General features: G+C 48.7%; 1 protein-coding gene across 7 annotated transcripts in view; it reads left to right on the top strand.

Annotated features, from left to right (window-relative positions):
* POU2F2 (POU class 2 homeobox 2) overlaps positions 1-19,043 on the top strand; it is a 42,916-nt gene that overhangs the window by 11,349 nt on the left and 12,524 nt on the right. For 5 of the 7 annotated variants that reach the window (XM_054463342.2, XM_054463340.2, XM_054463339.2 and 2 more), the window contains exon 5: positions 3,983-4,099. The exons of 1 other annotated variant lie outside the window; for it this stretch is intronic. In XM_054463342.2, the coding sequence (XP_054319317.1) occupies positions 3,983-4,099 (117 nt within the window). Of the gene's footprint in view, positions 1-3,982; positions 4,100-4,343; positions 4,638-19,043 lie in introns of all 7 variants that reach the window. One more of the 7 variants, XM_063658475.1, reaches the window with a different exon arrangement.

The raw sequence follows: 19,043 nt of genomic DNA, 5'->3' as shown, positions 1-19,043 counted from the left end.
CTCCATGTCTGGTGTACCCCCATGCCACCATGAGAGGAGAGGACAAAAGTGCTTTGTGAGCAGGTGTCCTGCTTCTGTGCTGAGTGCTTTGAACGGGGTCTAGGGGAGACAGGCTCTCGATCTTGACCTCCTTGACCCTCTGATGGCAGGTTTGGCTATTGCCTTAGCCCTCAGAGCACAGCGTGTATCCATTGCCCCCACCCTGTCCTCAGTTGAATCAGATCTTTGCAGTCTGTTCTCAAACTGGCAGCACGCTTCCTTCTTTTGGGGATGCCAGTGGGACCAAGGGAATGAAGGTTTCTCCCTCCCCTTCCTGGCCTCGGGCTCTGTCCACAACTCGCCCTGTACGCCCTGTTTCTCTGGCCTTTGCCTCTCAACTTCTCTCTATCTCTTCTGTGTCAGTCTTTCCCCAACTGAAGTGATTCATGTGCTCCTGTCACGGTCTCAGGCATAAGACCACTGTGTGCAACTATTTACATAATAATTTTGTTAATTGGCTCAATTTTTTAAAAAAGCACCTTATTATGGAAAATGTGAAGTGGATACAGAGATAGAGAGAAGGGTATAATGAAAATAAACCCCCTAGATACCCATCAATCAGCTTCAGCAATTACCAACTCATGAACTGGCTTGCTTTTCGACAGCTTTTTAAATAAATGTTTTTTAAATGGAAATTTCACAAATGGAAAACCAGAATCACTTGCTACGGAAATAAATACGATGATTATTAAAATTTACCCAGAGTCTCTTGTGTGCCGAAGGGTCTAAACCTCAGAGGCCTGTTCTCTGCTTATTAAAAAAGGAGATTAGGGCTGGGCGGGGTGGCTTATGCCTGTATTCCCAACAGTTTGGGAGACAAAGCGGGCAGATCACCTGAGGTCAGGAGCTTGAGACCAGCCTGGAAAACACAGTGAAACTTTGACTCTACTAAAAATACAAAAATTAGCCAGGCATGGTGGTGAGTGCCTGTAATCCCAGCTACTTGGGAGGCTGAGGCATTGTGGAGAATTGCTTGTGCCCAGGAGGTAGAGGTTGCAGTGAGCCGAGATTGCACCACTGCACTCCAGCCTGGGCAACAGAGCGAGACTCCAGCTCAAAAGAAAAAAAAAAAAAAAAAAAAGGAGATTAGGCCAGATGCAGTGGCTCAAGCCTGTAGTCCTAACACTTTGGGAGGCCAAGGTGGGTAGATTGCTTGAGCCCGGGAGTTCAAAACCAGCCTGGGCAACATAGTGAGACCCTGTCTCTACAGAAAATACAAAAATTAGCTGGGTGTGCACGCCTGTAGTCTCAGCTACTTGAGACAGAGGCAGGAGGATCGCTTGAGTCTGGGAAGTTGAGGCTGCAGTGAGTCCTGATGGTGCCACTGCACTCCAGCCTGGGTGACAGAGCAAGACCCTGTCTCAAAAAAATAAAATTAAATTAAAATAAAAGTGGAGATTAGCTGGTATTGGAGAGATGGTAAAAGACATTCAAGCACCAATCAGAGCCTTTAAGATAACCAGAAACAATGAAAAAGCACTGAAAAGGGAATAGTGTGCTCACCATGGCATTCAACATTTTTTTTTTTAAACTTTTTTTTTTTTTTTGAGACGGAGTCTCGCACTGTCACCCGGGCTGGAGTGCAATGGCATGATCTCGGCTCACTGCAACCTCCACCTCCCGGCTTCAAGCGATTTTTGAGGCGGAGTCTCGCTCTGTCGCCCAGGCTGGAGTGCGGTGGCACCATCTCGGCTCACTGCACCTCCGCCTCCCGGGTTCAAGTGATTCTCTTGCCTTAGTCTCCCGATTAGCTGGGATTACAGGTGTGTGCCACCATGCCTGGCTAATTTTTGTATTTTTAGTAGAGATGGGGTTTCACCATGTTGGCCAGGCTGGTCTCGAACTCCTGACCTCAAGTGATCCACCCACCTTGGCTCCCAAAGTGCTAGGATTAAGGGGCGAGCCACCGCGCTCAGCCTATTTTTAAAAAAACTTTGTATTAAAATATGATACACATTAAAGACACACATAGATCTTCAATGTATGACTGTGAACTTTCAGAAACAGCACACCCATGTCACTAGCACCAGATCAAGAAGCAGAGCATGACCAGCCTTCCAGAGGCCCTTAATGCCCCTGCCAGGGATAGCCGCTACCCTGACTTCTCATACTCAGTGTCATTTCATGCTGCATCTCTGCAGCACTTTTTTTTTTTTAACCTCTCTTTTTTTTTTTTTTTTTTTAAGAGACGGTGTCTCGCTCTGTTGCCCAGGCTAGTCTCAAACTCCTGGCCTCAAGCAATCCTCCTGCCTCAGCCTCCCAAAATGCTGGGATTACAGGCATAAGCCACCACACTTGGCCTCTGTAGCTCTTAAACTTTCTAATACTTATATTCCATAATTTGGGACATGCCATTCACTGTCTATTATTTGGCCTTTCCTTGGCCTCTGTTTGTCTCTGTCCACATTCCAAATATCACCCCCCTGCCAACACACTGTGTCATTTTGCCCAAGTTGCTTTCCCTCTCTGGACTTCCTTTTACAAAATGGTGTTGGGCTATCAGGCTGAAGGATGATCCCACTGTCCACTTTAGGCGTGAGGGTGTGTGATCCATCAGGCCATGCCTTCTCCCACCACTGTGTGTGCTTCAGCCAACAGGCCTTTCAGCCAACAACTGCTGTTGTCTGGCTTTTTACCTAGGAGCGGAGGAGGCCAGAGTGGCTCTATGCTGGTCTGTTCTGTGTGTATGGTGCAAGATGTGTCCATATCATATTCAGAAAGACATGGAGAGGCTTGGCAGACCTCAGCGGAGGCTGAAGCCTGGCATTTCCTGGGCCACATCTGGCTTGTCCACAGTGTAGGACAAATGCTGTGCTTTGCTTATTATGCCAGTATTTTTGTTCCAGATTTTGAAAAGAGTGGCCAGCAGGAACCGAGTAGGAGCCAGATAAGATTTCCACTTAGGCAGGCGCTCTCTCCAGCCCACCTCCATCCACCCCTACTCCTGTCATTCATTTGTGCCCATTTCTGTGAGCATCTGACTTTGTAGCCCAGGTTCCAAGGTGGTGGTTTTTCTTAGTACCTGAAAACCTTTTCTTCCAACAAAGTCTTACTTCATTGGACAAATAAGGGATGTACCTGGCTAGGTGCAGTGGCTTATGCCTGTAATTCCAGCATTTTGGGAGGCCAAGGCAGGAGGATCGCTTGAACCTAGGAGTTCAAGACCAGCCTGGGCAACATAGTGATACCCTGTCTCTACAGAAAAATTTAAAAATTAGCCAGGTGTGGTGGTGGGCACCTGTAGTCTCAGCTGCTCGGGAAGCTGAGGTGGGAGGATTGCTCGAGCCTGGGATGTAGAAGCTGCAGTAAGCTGTGCTCATGCCACTGCACTTCAACTTGGGCAACAGAGTGAGACCTTATCTCAAAAACAAAAAGAAAAAAAAAGCAAGAGAGATGCACCTCTGTGTGATACAGATGAAGGGTGTGGGACCCAGAAGCTGCTTATTTGACCTCCCAGGTGCCCAGTGGGAGTATTTTCCTTTTTTTTTTTTTAGAAATGGGGTTTCACCATGTTGGCCAGGCTGGTTTCGAACTCCTGACCTCAAGTGATCCGCCTGCCTCGACCTCCCAAAGTGCTAGGGTTACAGGTATGAGCCACCGTGCCCAGCCACTATTTTCCATTTTACAGACAGGGAAACTGACTCTCAGGAGGGGAAAAACGCTCTGCAAAGGGGACTTCTCCTGTAGGGAGTTTGGGTGCAGGTGTTGTGTTAGCCCTATCTGATTGATGAGGAAACTGAGGCCAGAGGAGTGGTTTGAAGCTCCCAGCGGTCAGTGCAGGACCACAGGCTGCACCCTCATGTCCACACCCCAGTCTGCTCCTCCTGTGCCAGCCTGATTGCCATTGCCACACATGTGCCCTCTCTTTGGTTCACAGGTGGGCATTCTCTCTGGCCTCCACTTAACATTCTGGGGTCCCGGACCCTGCCTCTCTCCCCCTCAGATCAAGGCTGAAGACCCCAGTGGTGATTCAGCCCCAGCAGCACCCCTGCCCCCTCAGCCGGCCCAGCCTCATCTGCCCCAGGCCCAACTCATGTTGACGGGCAGCCAGCTAGCTGGGGTAAGTACTCGGGGAAGGATGGGGACAAGGGGACAATCCAGCCACCCCTCATCTGTTACAGGGCTAGTGGATGAACTGTTCCACCAAGGCCATGGCCACTCTCTCACGCCTGCCTCTTGCCCTCTTCTGTCCTCCAGGAGGTCTTGTCCCCTTACTTGCTTGGCTTAGGCACTAACCCCTCTCTGCCTTCTCTGCTCCTCTTCAACCCCCTGCTCCGATTCCTGCTGTCCCTGACACCCCGCAGCTCACGGCACTGATGCCAGCTCAGCAGCAGCTCCTCCTGCAGCAAGCCCAGGCCCAGCTCCTGGCCGCCGCCGTGCAGCAGTCCAGTGCCGCCGCTGCCGCTAACGCCGCTGCCGCCGCCGCCGCCTCCGCCTCCTCCTCTACTTCCTCCTCCTCCTCCTCCTCTGCCTCCTCCTCGACCTCACAGCCCCCAGCCTCCTCTGGGGGGGGTGACCTGCCACCACCACAGCCTGCCAGCCAGCCCCCTGGGACCCCACAGCTCACCTTGTCCCAACCCATCCAGCTCACAGCACAGGTAAGGGCAGCCACTGGGGACCAGGCTCCCTGCAGTGAAGGACATGCAGAAACAGTGAGTGTGTGGGAAGGGGCTGATTGGTCCACATGGACTGTTCTGACCACCGGCCACATGCCAGGCAGTTCCTAGCAACCCTAGGAAGCTTTGGAAGATGTTGCTGTCCCATCTTACAAAGGGGTATAGTGAGGCTCACAGGGAGGAATATCCCACATCATAATCCTCCCTCTGGTGGTGTGTCAGGGGCAGTGCTTCCTATGCATCTCGCTGGGAGTTCACAGCCTCCTGGGAGGTTGATTGTTGTCCTCAACTTACAGGTAAGGAAACCAGGAGTCACTCCCGTGAATGGTACCATGTGGGTACAAAACAAAAGGTTGAGAATAAGAATGAGTGCCCTACCCTCATCGTGTCCCCTGGCTCATCCAACAAGATGCTCTTTCAAAAAAGGGGCCCGTGATCTATGAATTAGGAGGTTCTCCATCACCTCCCCGACTCTGGAGCTTTTGCTGGTCCATAGTTAATCATGAATTAGTGGCTGTCTCAGTTTCCTAGGGCTGCCATAACGTAATACCATAAACTGGGTGGCTTAAGGCAACAGAAACATATTGTCTCCAACCACAAGTCCAAACTCAAGGTGTCGGCAGGGCCGTGCTCTCTCTGAAGGCTCCCAGGGAGAATCTGCCCTTGCCTCTTCTGGCTTCCGATGGTGCTGTCAATCCTTGGTGTTCCATAGCTTAGTAGATGGCTCACTCCGATCTCTGCCTCCTCTGTCATCACATGGCCATCTTCTCTCTGTGCACCTGTCTCTGTATTCAAATTTTTCTTTCTTGTAGGGACACTAGTCATTAGTTTAGGGCCCACCCCAATGACCTCATTTTAACTTGATTACATCTGCAACCCTATTTCCAAATAAGGTCACATTTACAGGTACCAGGAGTGAGGGCTTCCACATATCTTTTTGGGGACACAATTTAACCCCTAACAGTGGCCAATAGAGTTCCCATAAGGACAGCCAGGGGAGCAGAGTGGGAGCTGACTAGTCTTCCTCTTCCGAAGGGCAGCTGTCTCCAGCCCACTCCTGTCAACACCTTCCCATGTCACCCATTCATGTTGTCTGTCTGGTTTTCATAAGCCTTAGAGCTGTGGCCAAGTTTCAGGGCAGTGAAGGTTGTGGGAAGCCCTACAGCAAAGCCACCTGTTTAACTTCCCTCAGCCTAGCATTTCCCTCAGTGACTGCTCCACAAAAGGCTTTTCTCTCACTCCGTCCAACCACTTCCACAGAACCCTAGATACAGATGCTGTCCACGCAGGGAGCTGTCCAGCCCTGGTGAGGCTGTTCCCTTGATACAGTTCACCCCAATAATGGCCCGTTCCATTATTGGCCAATGCTCCCATTTGGGACTTTCCTTAACACTGAGCTGATAACCTGCCTCCTTAGAACTTCCTTCCACTGGGCCTGGTTCTGTGGAGACACTGTAAACTGGGCCCATGGCTCCGTGATGGCTCTTGTAGATGTAGCCTTGTTTATTTTTTTTTTTGAAATAAGGTCTTGCTTTGCTGCCCAGGCTGGAGTGCAGTGGCGGATTATGGCTCACTGCAGCCTCAACCTCTTTGGGCTCAAGTAATCCTCCCACCTCAGCCTCCTGAGTAGTTGGGACTACAAGTGCATGCCACCACACCCAGCTAATTTTTTTATATATACATATTTTTTGTAGAGACAGGTTTTTGCCATGTTGCCCAGGCTGGTCTTGAACTCCTGAGCTCAAGCGATCTGCCCACCTTGGCTTCTCAAAGTGCGGGATTATAGGCATGAGCCGCGGTGCTCGGCCCAGATGTAGCCTTTCAATACCTGGCTCTTGAAGTAACAGTAACTTAGTCTGTTGGGTGCCACCTTTGTTCCAGGCACCATGCCAGTGATGGCCTCTTTGCTCCCATGAATCCTCCCCACAGCTGAGTCTCCAAGGGGTAAAGTGACCTGCCCCAGATTATTCTGTAAGCAAGAGTGTTAGAGCCAGCCTGGAAGTCCAGGGCTCTAACCACATGATCCGCGGCTACTGCTTTTAGCTGTCCTTCACGGAACATGGTTTCTAGCCCCTCCCACTCCGGCCACCAGAGACTCCAGCAGCAGGTGTTCCATTTGCCTTGTAGCATAGACAGCCCTTTACTGAGCAACGCCAAGGGCTTGGGGCTCTTCACTGGGGCTGGGCTCTTTTGCATCTCAGTGGCCCTGCTCTTGTTCTCTCTTTTCCCAGGAAGTCTGCTCCCTTCCTTTACCTGGACAGTTCCTCTTCATCTGAGCCCCAGCCCAGGAGTCCACACCTCTAGGAAGTCATGATGACTTCCCTCCCCCAGCCGTGCCTGAATCTGCCTGAGGAAATATCAGTTGAAGGAACAAAGACTAGAGGATAGAAGGTGGAACAGGGCAGCCTAGCGCAGACCCAGCCAGGCCACCATCTCTGTGAGCAGCAGACATTCTTGCCTATGCACTCCTAGAGCCACCTCCCCCAGCTCCCCAGGGACCCAGCAGCAGCAAGCTGAGTCTCCACCACCTGCCGTACAGCCCAGGCCCTGATTGTCAAGGTCTCCTTAAACCCCTCCTCCTTTCCTCTCACTCCTCCTTCTCCAGCTTCCCTCAGCTCTGATCTTTCCCTTTCTGTCCTCAACAAGTGCAAAGCTGGGCCAAGTTTGTTTTCTGGGAATTCTTTCTCACAAACTGAGTTGCCCTTTGACGTCATTTCTACAACAGCACCTCCTATGGGCACCATGCTGGGCCCAGGCTGCAGAGGGACCAGCTCTTCCTGACTTACCTACCCACTGCTCCAGCCTTCCCCGGCTCCTAGGCTCGGCTGGCTCTCCCGGGCCGCATCTCATGCCCTCCACCCCCCAGTCCACTTCTCATGCCTGCTAAGCTCTGATCCTGCAGTCATTCCACAAACATTTTCTGGCCTCCTGTGTGTCAGGCCATGGCAGGAAGCTGAAGACTTAGGAGTGAGTCACAGCCATCCTTGCCCCTGAGGGGCTCCCTGTCCTGCAGTGGAGCAAGCACATCAGGGAGCCACTAAGAAATGTTTCACTTGAAAGATACTAAGAAGCCCAGGAAAGAGAGTAAAAAACACTCATAAATGCTATCCTTTTGAAATTATATGAAGTACCAAGGAAAAGCCCCCCTTCCAGCCCTCTAATGTCAGCTTCCAAAGTAATGCTGGTTAAACAGTTTGGCAGGATCCTTCCCTGCAATCTCCTAGCTTGTACAGATGAAGGGGCAATTACAATACAGTTCTATAATTTGTCTGTCCATTGCTCAGTGTGCTGCCTTCTACTGAGGGGGCTGTGTGGATATTTACCGAATCAATGAGGGATGTTTTGCGGCAGATTTTCAATCAAGGGTAGGAAAGATATCTCTCCAGGGAAGTATTTCAGAACGTCTGGGGCAGGCGTTGATTGAAAACTTACGTTAACAGTTAAAACATCATTTTGTATTGGAGAGTCGGAGGGGGGAGGGGGAATTCCTATTTTCCTAATAGGACCATGGCAAATAAAGCTTGACAAAATCTTTTAGGCTGCTAGGACCTAGCGAGTGAAAGTTTCCCAAAGAAACCAACTGAGTGTGATGGGAATGTGGGAAGAGAAATGTGATGTGTGTCTGAGGGAATCAGGACCCACATCTGTCCAGGCTTTCAGGAGGAGGTGGGATCTGAACTCAGGGGAATGGGAAGGAGTTTGCTGGGAAGGGGCTTCCAGGCTGTGGGAATGGCAAGTGCAAAGTGAGAAAACAGGGCAGGCTGTAGCCGCACAAATAGGGATGGATGAGCTGGTAGGGAGGAGCCAAAGCCCAAGTCCAGGTGGCTGAAGAAGACTCAGGAATATTTGGCTCAGATCACCGAAAAGGCCTGGTCTGGAATATCAGGCCCAGCTCCAGGGGTCTGTCTCCCTGTTTCATTGTAGGGCACGTAAAATGGGTGTCAGCATTTCCAGACTTGCAGCTATCCTGCCCAGGGAGATAAAATATGTCCCCTGGGCTGGGCGGGGTGGCTCAGGCCTGTAATTCCAGCACTCTGGGAGGCCGAGGTGGGCGGATCACTTGAGGTCAGGAGTTCAAGACCAGTCTGGCCAACATGGTAAAACCCCGTCTCTACTAAAAGTACAAAAATTAGCCGGCCATAGTGGCATGTGCCTGTAATCCTAGCTACTCGGGTGGCTGAGGCAAGAGAATTGCTTGAACCCAGGAGGTGGAGGCTGCAGTGGACCAAGATCGTGCCACTGCACTCCAGCCTGGGCAACAGAGTAAGAGTCTGTCTCAATAAAACAAACAAACAAAAGCACGTCCCCTGGCTAGATTTGAGTCCTTGCCCTCGACCCCAGAGAAGGCAAGGTCAGCCCTACCTGGACCTCGTGACTTGAGGATGGGAAAGTGTAACCCCTGAAAGAGATGGGTTCTGTTGCTTGAATAAGTTGAAGAAGGGCAGTGGGTACCAGGCCAATCAAAACTGCCCACCTGGAGGTGTGTGGTCAGTTCATCCACAGGGCCTTGGAGTCCAGGAGCCTGCCCAGGCATGCCAGTTGCTTCCACTGGTTCCTGGGTTGGGATCTGCTGTTGCCTGTCTGTCCTGGAATTTCAGCATAAGGTAGTATGTGATGTAATATGCAGTCCATATGTAGGTATTTTTTTCTCCCTGTTGAATCGTTCTCCGTTTGTGGTGTTCTGCCCTGATCTCCACAACTTCCTGGGTTCCATGTCACAGGGCCAACTGCTGGGGGTCCACAGAAGAACCCACACTGGAGAACGGCCACTCCTCTGCCCCTACTCCCATCTTTAGAGCTTGCCCTAGTGGAGTGACTGTACTAATCGACTGCAGGGGATAGGAGAATGGACTGCAGGGGATAGGAGTAGAAATGAGAGCCCAGTAGGAAGTCCTTGAAGGCATACAGATGGGACATGAGGGTGGCTTGAGCCAGGAGGGTGAGGATGGGGATCCTGGTTGCTATTTTGTATTGATTGGATAGGTCAAGGATGACTCCTAGGATTTTGGCTTCAGCAGCTGGGTGGTAATGATGTGGTTTCCTGAGTTGGGGAAGATGGGAGGAATGGGATGTTTTGGAAGGCTGGGGTAGAGAGCCAGCAGTTTCATTTTGGACATGTTAGGGTTTGAAGAGTCTATTAATCATCCACATGGGAACACCACCTAAGCAGATGCATATTTGAGGCTGAAGCTCAGCAGAGTATCTGGGCAGGAGCTGGAAGTTGTTAGTTGTCAGGAAGAGAATGAATTTGGCCAGGCACAGTGGCTTATGCCTATAATCCCAACACTTTAGGAGTCCAAAGCAGGAGGATGGCTTGAGGCGAGTTCGAGACTAGCCTGGGCAACATAGAGAGACCCTGTATCTTAAAAAAAAAAAATTAACCAGGTGTGGTGATGCATGCCCATAGCCTCCAAGCTACTTGAGAGGCTGAGGCAGGAGGATCGCTTGAGCATGGGAGGTCAAGATGGCAGTGAGCTATGATTGTACCATGACACTCCAGCCTGGAAGATAGAGTAAGACCCTGTCTCCAAAGAAAGAGAGAAAGAAAGAAAAGGAAGGAAGGATAGATGGACAGATGGAAGGAAGGAAGGACTCAGCCGGATTGGGTTCCCACCCTCAAGAGCTCACATTCAAGTGTGGTGACATGAGGTGGGCAATGGTAGCAAATGCTCATTTTGAGGGATATGTTGTAATTTCCAAAATGCTTTCTAGATAATATTGCTCAGGCCTCACAACAACCCAGTGAAGAATTAGACATTATTATCCCCATTTTACAGATAAGAAAACTGAGGCCCTGAGAGAGAAATGACTCAGTCATAATGACTGCCATTTATGAAGGACCAATTAAGTGAAGAGGAATCAGGCTAAACATTCTACACATATTGTCTCATTTAATTCCTTTAACAGCTCCATGAAGTAAGACTTATTGTGGTGTCACCTGAGGAAACTGAGGCTTAAAGAGGGTAAGGAACGGCCTGAGGTGTGTGAGGGGCAGTCAGGATTCTGGGCTCCAAGGCCCAGGTCTCTCCATAACAACTTGCATCGTGATCCTGTACAGTTAAGGAGGCTGAGGCCCAGAGGGAAAGTGGCTTCCCCCAGGCACACAGCAAGAAGCAGGTGAGAGGGCTAAGGCTCAAACCCCCGAGCTTCCAAGCTGGAAGGGACCCTTGCACCCCACTAGTCTAACCTTCCCCTAGGTTGGGCGTTTCCTTGTCGGTGTTGTTGCCAGGTGGGGATTTTCACCCAGGTGGCTTCCATGGCAGGCACCCACTCTCTTCCCAGGCAGTGCGTCCCACCACCAGACAGACCGAGATTACTCAGAGTGTCAGAAAGCCTGACCTCATTTTAATTTTAAATTTTATTTTATTTTATTTATGTACTTATTCATTTTTTTAGAGACGAGGTCTTGCTCTATCACCATCATAACTCACTGCAGTGAGGTGCAGTGGCACCATCATAACTCACTGCAACCTCGACCTGCTGGCTGAAGCAATCCTCCCACCTCAGCCTCCCGAGTAGCTGAGACTACAGGCATGTACCATCATATCTGGATAAGTAAAAAAAAAAAAAAAAAAAAATTTGTGGAGATGGAGTTTCACTATGTTGCCCAGCTGGTCTTGAACTTCTGGCCTCAAGTGATCCTCCCACCTCAGCCTCCCAAAGTGCAGGGATTATAAGCGTGAGTCACTGCATCCAGCTGAGTTTTATTTTATTTTTAAGTAGCAAATAATCATTGTATATATTTATGGGGTAAAATATGATGTTTTGATACAGGTATACATTGTGGAATGATCAAATCAGGCTAATTAGCATACTTATCACCTCAAATATTTATCATTTCTTCGTGGTGAAAACATTTAAAGTACTCTTCTTGCCAGACACAGTGGCGCAGTGTAATCCCAGCTACTTGGGAGTCTGAAGCGGGAGGATGGCCTGAGCCCAGGAGTTCAAGGCTGCAGTGAGCTATAATCACGCACTGTACTCCAGCTTGGGTAACAGAGCAAGACCCTGTCTCTTAAAAAACAAAAACTAAAACTAAAACTCTGTCTTTGATATTTTGAAATATGCAGTACATTATTAGCAGTAGTCACTGTGCAATAGAACACCAGAATGTATTCCTGTTATCTCACTGAAACTCTGTGTCCGTTGTCCGCCTTCCCTTTGCCCATCCATCCTCCCCTCCTCATTTTGAACACAATCTATCACGATATAGTTTACATAGTTCCCAGACCCCACTCCTTCCTGTTCTCCCCTACTCTGGACTTAACTTGTCTTAGAGAGGAAAGATCCAGAGCTGGTCACAATTTGCCATATCAGAGATGGCAAAGGAATGTCAACTCATGCGCCAACACCATTCCAGTCATGGTGGCTGCCAGAGCTTGTGTGGAGGCCTCTAATGGGGGTGTGAGAGGCCATGGGGGATGGGCCATCTGGCCTGTGCACTGGAGTGAGGTGCAGCACCTGGGCCGTTGCAGCCGGCCGGCTCTGGGGCCCAGCCTCCTCAAGTTCACTGTCATGGCTTTCTCTTCCCCGCCAGGTGGAACTGAGCCCTGGTGGGAAAGTGGGCAATTCACCCATGTATCCTGCAATCTACATATCAATCTTTCTGCCCCCAGTCATAGCCAAAGTCCCAGCTATGGCAAAGTACTGCCAGTCTGTCCTGAGGTTTCACCTCATTCATTCGTTGAACATGTATTGATCACCTATGAGGCTCCTGCACTGGGAGGGTGATCAAAATACAGCAATGAGCAAGAATCGGTACCGTCCCTTCTCAGCTTTCACAGGCATGCTAGCTCTTGTGCTAGGTTTCCTTAAAGCTTACGACAGAGCAGCTGATCCACAAAATATGCCAGCCAGGGTCTTTTCTCTGGCCTGTCTCCACTTACTATAACTTCTCCACTCTCTGACTCGTGTGCTCTGACTCGGACGTAACACGCCCTCAAGTGGCTTCAGATGGCCATGCTGCCGCTGGATTGTGGAGAAATGGCACCTCCTACCGGCTTACCCTAGTCCTGAGCTAACTTACTGTTCCTGTTCACCCAGAATCTTATCTTCTCTCCTTTCTTTCTTTCTTTTTTTTTTCTTTGTTTTATTTTGAGACAGGGTCTTGCTGTGTCACCCAGGCTGGAGTGCAGTGGCGTGACCATGGCTTACTGCAGCCTTGACCTCCCAGGGTCAGGCCATCCTCCCATCTCAGCCTCCTGAGTAGCTGGGACTACAGGCACGTGCCACCATGCCCGGATTTTTTGTAGAGACCCCGTCATGTTGCCCAGGCTGGTCTGGAACTCCTGGGCTCAAGCAATCCACCTGTCTCAGCCTCCCAAAGTGCTGGAACTATAGGTGTGAGCCACCATGCCCCACCATCTTTCTCCCCTTCTTTCATTCCTTTAGTTGGCCGATATTTAGTGAATATCACCATGCCCAAGTGCCTTTCTGGGTGAGGATATAGCGGGGAATGAGGTAGATAAGTCTGTGCCCTCTTGGAGCTGACACCCGCTGTAGTTGGGGAGATAGGCAGGAAGCAGATAATTGCTATGAAGGAAAGAAAAGAGTGTAATAGAGAGTGTTGGAGGAAAAGGAAGACTTCATAAGCGTGTGTGGCCAGAGAAGGCCTCTCTGAGGAGGGGGCGTTTGATGGGGACTTAAATGATGAGGAGGGACCACCTCTAGTATAGCAAAGGTACTGAGGTGGGGACTTATTTGTGGGTTCAGTAACAGGAAGGAGACCAGTGGGGCTGGATCAGAGTTAGGGAGTTAGAGTCGTGTGAGGCAAGGAAGGAGAGGCAAGCGGGGGTGGTGGGCAGGCCATGCAGGGGTGGTGGGCAGGCCTGGATCTGGATTATACCACAAATGTGATGAAAATCAGTAGAGGCCTTATGGCTTAATTTATATTTTAGAACAGGGACTTGGACTCCATAGACCAACGCTAGAAGAGTCTGTGCATAGAATTCAGAGTCCATGAACTTGGATGGGAGAAAAATTACATCTCAATTTCTACTATCTTCTGACCAAACCATAGCATGTCCCTCTATCATGAATATAGACAACAGACAACAGTAGTATTAGTGGTACTGAGACTTTGTCACCAAGAGAATGCACGCAGATTTTCAAATTCTCTTGTAGTTGTTGCAGATCTCTCAAAACACTGTTTTCACTCATGATTGCTTTGAAATTACAGTAGTCATCAAATCTATTGCTGGATCTTGTTACTTAATGTGCTAATAAAGAAACCCATAAATGATTACATGACCACTCAAAATATGTTTGATGCCTATATTTTTTAAAATTTTAATGAATTAATTTTTTTTTGAGATGGAGTCTCACTCTGTTGCTCGAGCTGGAGTGCAGTGGCACGATCTCAGCTCACTGCAACCTCTGCCTCCTGGGTTCAAGTGATTCTCCTTCCCCAGCCTCCCGTGTAGCTGCAACTACAGGCACCCGCCACCACACCTGGCTAATTTTTTCTGTATTTTTTGTTAGAGTTGGGGTTTCACCACGTTGGCCAGGCTGGTCTCGAACTCCTGACCTCAAGTGATTCGCCCGCCTTGGCCTCCCAAAATGCTGGGATTACAGGCATGAGCCACCACACCCAGCCAAATTTTGATTAATTTATTTTATTTTATTTTATTTTGTTTTTTGGAGATGGGTGTCTCCCTTTGTTGCCTAGGCTGCAGTGCCATGGTGTGATCATAGCTTACTGCCACCTCAAACCCCTGGGTTCAAGGGATCCTCCCACCTCAGCATCCCGAGTAGCTGGGACCACAGGCATGCACCACCATGGCTGGCTAATTTTCCTTCTCCTCCTTCTCTTCCTGCTCCTCCTCCTCCTCCTCCTCCTCCTCTTCCTCCTCTTTCTCCTCTTCCTCCTTCTTCTTTTTTTCTTTTTGTAGAGACAGGGTCTTGCCATCTTGCCCAGGCTGGTCTCAAACCCCTGGGCTCAAAAGATTCTCACATCTAGCCTCCCAAAGTGCTGGGATTATAGGCATGAGCCACTGTGCCCAGCCAGTTTTTATTTTAGATTCAGGGATACATGTGTAGGTATGTTACAAGGGTTATATTGCATGGATGCTGAGGTTTGGGGTATAATTGTTCCTATCACCCAGATAGTGAACATAGTACCCAGTGGGAAGTTTTTCAGCCCTTGCCCTTCTCCCTCCCTTTGGAGTCCCTAGTGATGATGACTATAATTCTATGTGATTGATTTCATTTGAAATTCTATATATCTGGCTGGGCATGGTGGCTCACACCTGTGACCCCAGCACTTTGAGAGGACAAGGTGGGTGGATCATCTGAGGTCGGGAGTTTGAGACCAGCCTAGCCAACATGGTGAAACCCCTTCTCTACTAAAAATACAAAAATTAGCTGGGCGTGGGCATGGTGGGTGCACCTGTAGCCTTAGCTACTTGGAAGTCTGAGGCAGGATAATTGCTTGAACCCAGGAGGCAGAGGTTGCAGTGAGCCAAGATTGAGCCACTGTACTCCAGCCAGGGTGACAGAGGGAGACTCCATCTTATCTCAAAAAAAGAAAGAAACAAAGAGAGAGAGAAGGGAAAGAAAGGAAAGGAAGGAAGGAAGGAAGAAAGAAAGAAGGAAGGAAGGATCCTATATATCATATGTTATGTGTTTTTAATTCTGAGAAGAGGGCAATAGGGTTTTTTTTTTTTTTTTCAGATGCTGAAGAATTCAGGGCACAAAAACATTTAGAATTCTATTGTTTTAGACCCCTTTCTGCCTGCCTGGGGGCGAACGGATGGTCCGGGGTAGAAGGATGGTGGTTTGGACCAGGACAGTCACTGTGGACAGGAAGAGATGTAGAGGGAACTGGGAAGACTTGCAGATGGATTGGATGGATGGGGAGAGGAAGGGAAGGTTGGGATTAAGGCTGACCGCTAAGTCTCTGGTCTGAGAAACTAGACAGCGATATGATTAAATGTTTCCCATCTGAACTTCTCACCATGAGACCTTCTGCAAACTGGGATGCACTTTCCCCATTCTTTCCTCTCTCTGGTGATTCAGAACGAAACCCACAGACACCTCTCTAGGCTTCTGGAGGAAAGGGGAATTTTCACTGAGAGTCATGCTAGGGAGGAACAGGAGTTAATAAATACTTTAATCAACAAGCTGAGGGTTATAGGAAATCAGAAAAATGCTGGTAGTAAGACTTGATTTCTGGTCTTATTCATTAGATTCAATTCAGTGGGCATTTAATGGGGGCTTACCAGGTTCCGATATGAGTTAGGGATACACGAAGAATAAGATATGCCTCTGGTCTGCTAGAGTTTCAGTCTGGCAGAGGAAAAGTACACATAAGCAAATGCATTGACTTGGGAGACGTGTAGCACAGGGCAGGTGGGTCTCGTTTTGTGGGGCCAAAAGATTATGCAACTTGGAGTCCCTTTGAAAGAAAAAGACAATGAAACAAAAATTAGGTATGGGTCCTTGAAAGGGTTCACTGTAAATGGGGGGCCCTGAAGCATAAGTGTTGCCTGCTTCACAGTTGATCCACATCTGGAGGGAGGTGACCATGGAGGTGTTACTGGGCTGGGGTAGCTGGGAAAGGGAAGGCAGGGTGGACATTGTTTCACAGGATAGTGCTAGGACTTCAGAACCCTTAAGCTGGATTCTGAGATGATTAGCAGCAAGAGTGAGAGAGGTCAGGAGCACAGGACTACCCAGTCCACTGCCATACACAGAATAAGCAGAGGCACCCCCAGGGGGTCAGGGAATAGCATTCAGCTGTCGAAAAGCAGGGATGTTGATCAGCAGTGACTGTTTGGGTGGGTGGGGGTGAGACACTGGGATATTTATTTACTCAGACCAGGTACGTGTTTCAAATCCCAGAGATATGAATGGATTTACAGCGTGGCCTTCTGGTATGGTTTTCCAGACATCAACTATGCATACCCGAGCAAATATCCAGATCTACTCTTTTTGTGTGTGTGACACAAACAATACCACCTCATACCCTCTGTTCTGCCTCTTGAGCTTTCCACTCAACAGGACATCCTGCAAATTGTTCCATATCAGGACACAAAGAGACTCCTCATTCTTGCTGATGACTGCATAGTATTCCACTGTAGAGCTCTACCCTCATTCATCCAACCTGTCCTGTCTTGCTGCATGCTCAGCTACCTTCTACTCTTTTGCCAGAATGCCACTTGCTGCTGGGAATAACCTTCTAGAGAGGTCATTTTGCACCTCTCTAGAAGGCTATTCCCAGCCTTCTAGAGTGAGAATAGATAAATTTTTAGCAGTGGAATGGCTGAGTTGAAGGCTGTGTGCAGTTGTAATTTTGATACACATTGCCAAATCACCCTCTCACCAGCACGTACAAGAATGTGTGTTTCCCCACACTCCCCAATGTGGTATTACACACTATTTTTATATTTGGTGATCTGAGAGGTAAAAATGATATCTCAGTGCAATTGCAGTCGTGTTTATCTTATTGCGAGTGAATCTGAGTGTATTTCCATCCAGAGCTGTTCGCATTAATTTCACTGGGCACTCTCCAGACCTGTCTGTCAGCCACATTACTACTGGGTTGTCAGTTTTTTACTTATGGATTTGTAATCACTATTTTCTTCTTCTTCTTTTTTAATTATATAGAGTTATTTGCAAAATCGCTCTTTGTATATTAAAGAAATGAGCCCCTTCTGGGCTGGGCGGGGTGGCTCACACCTGTAATCCCAGCTCTTTGGGAGGCCGAGGCAGGAGGATCACGAGGTCAGGAGATCGAGACCATCCTGGCTAACACGGTGAAACCCCGTCTCTAATAAAAACACAAAAAAATTAGCCGGGCGTGGTGGCAGGTGCCTGTATTCCCAGCTACTTGGGAGGCTGAGGCAGGAGAATGGTGTGAATCCAGTAGGCAGAGCTTGCAGTGAGCCGAGATGGTGCCACTGCACTCCAGCCTGGGCAACAGAGCGAGACTCCATCTCAAAAAAAAAGAAAAAAAAAAAGAAATGAGCCCCTTCTGTTGAATTGCTTATATATTTTCCCAGTTTGTTCACTTCCTGGCACATCAAATTGGTCTTTAGAATAATAGCATTGGGAAGAATTGAGGGGCATGTGCCAAACCCCACAATTTCCCAGAAGGAAAAAATTGTAAGTAACATGTTATAGCTTTCAACTCTACATAAAATTTGCCAAGTAAATGATGAAGCATCAGTCTTGGTTCATTAACATATCTATGTGGAACACCTACTGGGTGCCAGGTGCTGTTCTAGGCACTGAGGATACAGCGGTGACTGAAACAGTCAAGATCATGCTCTCATGGAGCTGACGTTCCAGTGAGAGGGGCATGTCATGAATGAGTAAACAGGAGGAGCGATGCCTGGAGATGGTGATAAGCCTTGTGAGGGAGATGAAATGGGGTGATAAGGGGAGGCTGGGCCGGGGGCTGGTATAGACTGGGTGGTCAAAGAGGGCACCTCTGAGAGGGTGACTTTGTGTTAGAACCCAGGCACTAGTATCAGAAGTAGAACTGCCCAGTAGAGGGAACAGCATGTGTAAAGGCCCTGAGGCAGGAATAAGCTTGGTGCATTTGAAAAAAAAAAACAGAAAAGAGCTAAATGGCTGGAGCACAGCCAAGGAGGGAGAGGGCGGTGGGAGATGAGCAGGGAGACGAGCATAGGCCTCAGTATGAAGGGACTTGTGGGCAGGTGAGCGGTTTTGTTTGCATTGTTGAGGGCTATGAGAAGCCATTGGATTGTGTGTGTAAGGCGGTTTTGCTTTTTCTTTCAGAAATGTTTAAACATAAAAGTAGAGAGAATTATGTCATGAACCCCATGTACTCTTCACCAAGCTCAATAGATATCAACATTTTGCCAGTCCTATTGGCAAATAGGATTTCATCTAAACTCCTCACTTTTTTTGGTGGGTGGAGGATTGGATTTTTTTTCCTCTCCCTCTTTCCCTACCTCATCCCCCCTTTTTTCCCTTTATTTTACTTTATTTTTTACTCACCACTATACAAACAAGATTTATTTTTTTTTTGAGATGGGGGTCTCACTATGTTGCCCAGGCTGGTATTGAACTCCTGGCCTCAAGCAGTCCTCCTGCCTCAACCACCCAAGGTGCTGGGATTACAGGCACATACCACTGTGCCTGGCCCTGTCTTAAAAAATACTTTTATTAAAATATAATGCATATATAAAGGTGCACAAATCATAGGTATACAGCTATAAGCACTCCCATGGAACTGGTACCCAGATCTAGAGATAATGTGGCCAGCTCCCAGAAGCCCCCTGGTGTCCCTTTTCAGTCTTTACTCCCCAAACTTCAACCATTAGAATCGTACAGGATGTTCTCTGTCATGACTAGCTCTCTCACTGATTATGTTTGGGAAGTCTATGTTGTGGTATGTAACCATGACTTGTGGACTGCTCA

The sequence above is a fragment of the Pongo pygmaeus genome, chromosome 20, assembly GCF_028885625.2.
Source record: "Pongo pygmaeus isolate AG05252 chromosome 20, NHGRI_mPonPyg2-v2.0_pri, whole genome shotgun sequence".
NCBI classification, from domain to species: Eukaryota; Metazoa; Chordata; class Mammalia; order Primates; family Hominidae; genus Pongo; species Pongo pygmaeus.
The sequence above is the reverse complement of the archived record's forward strand: the minus strand, read 5'-3'. Positions and strand labels throughout refer to the sequence as shown.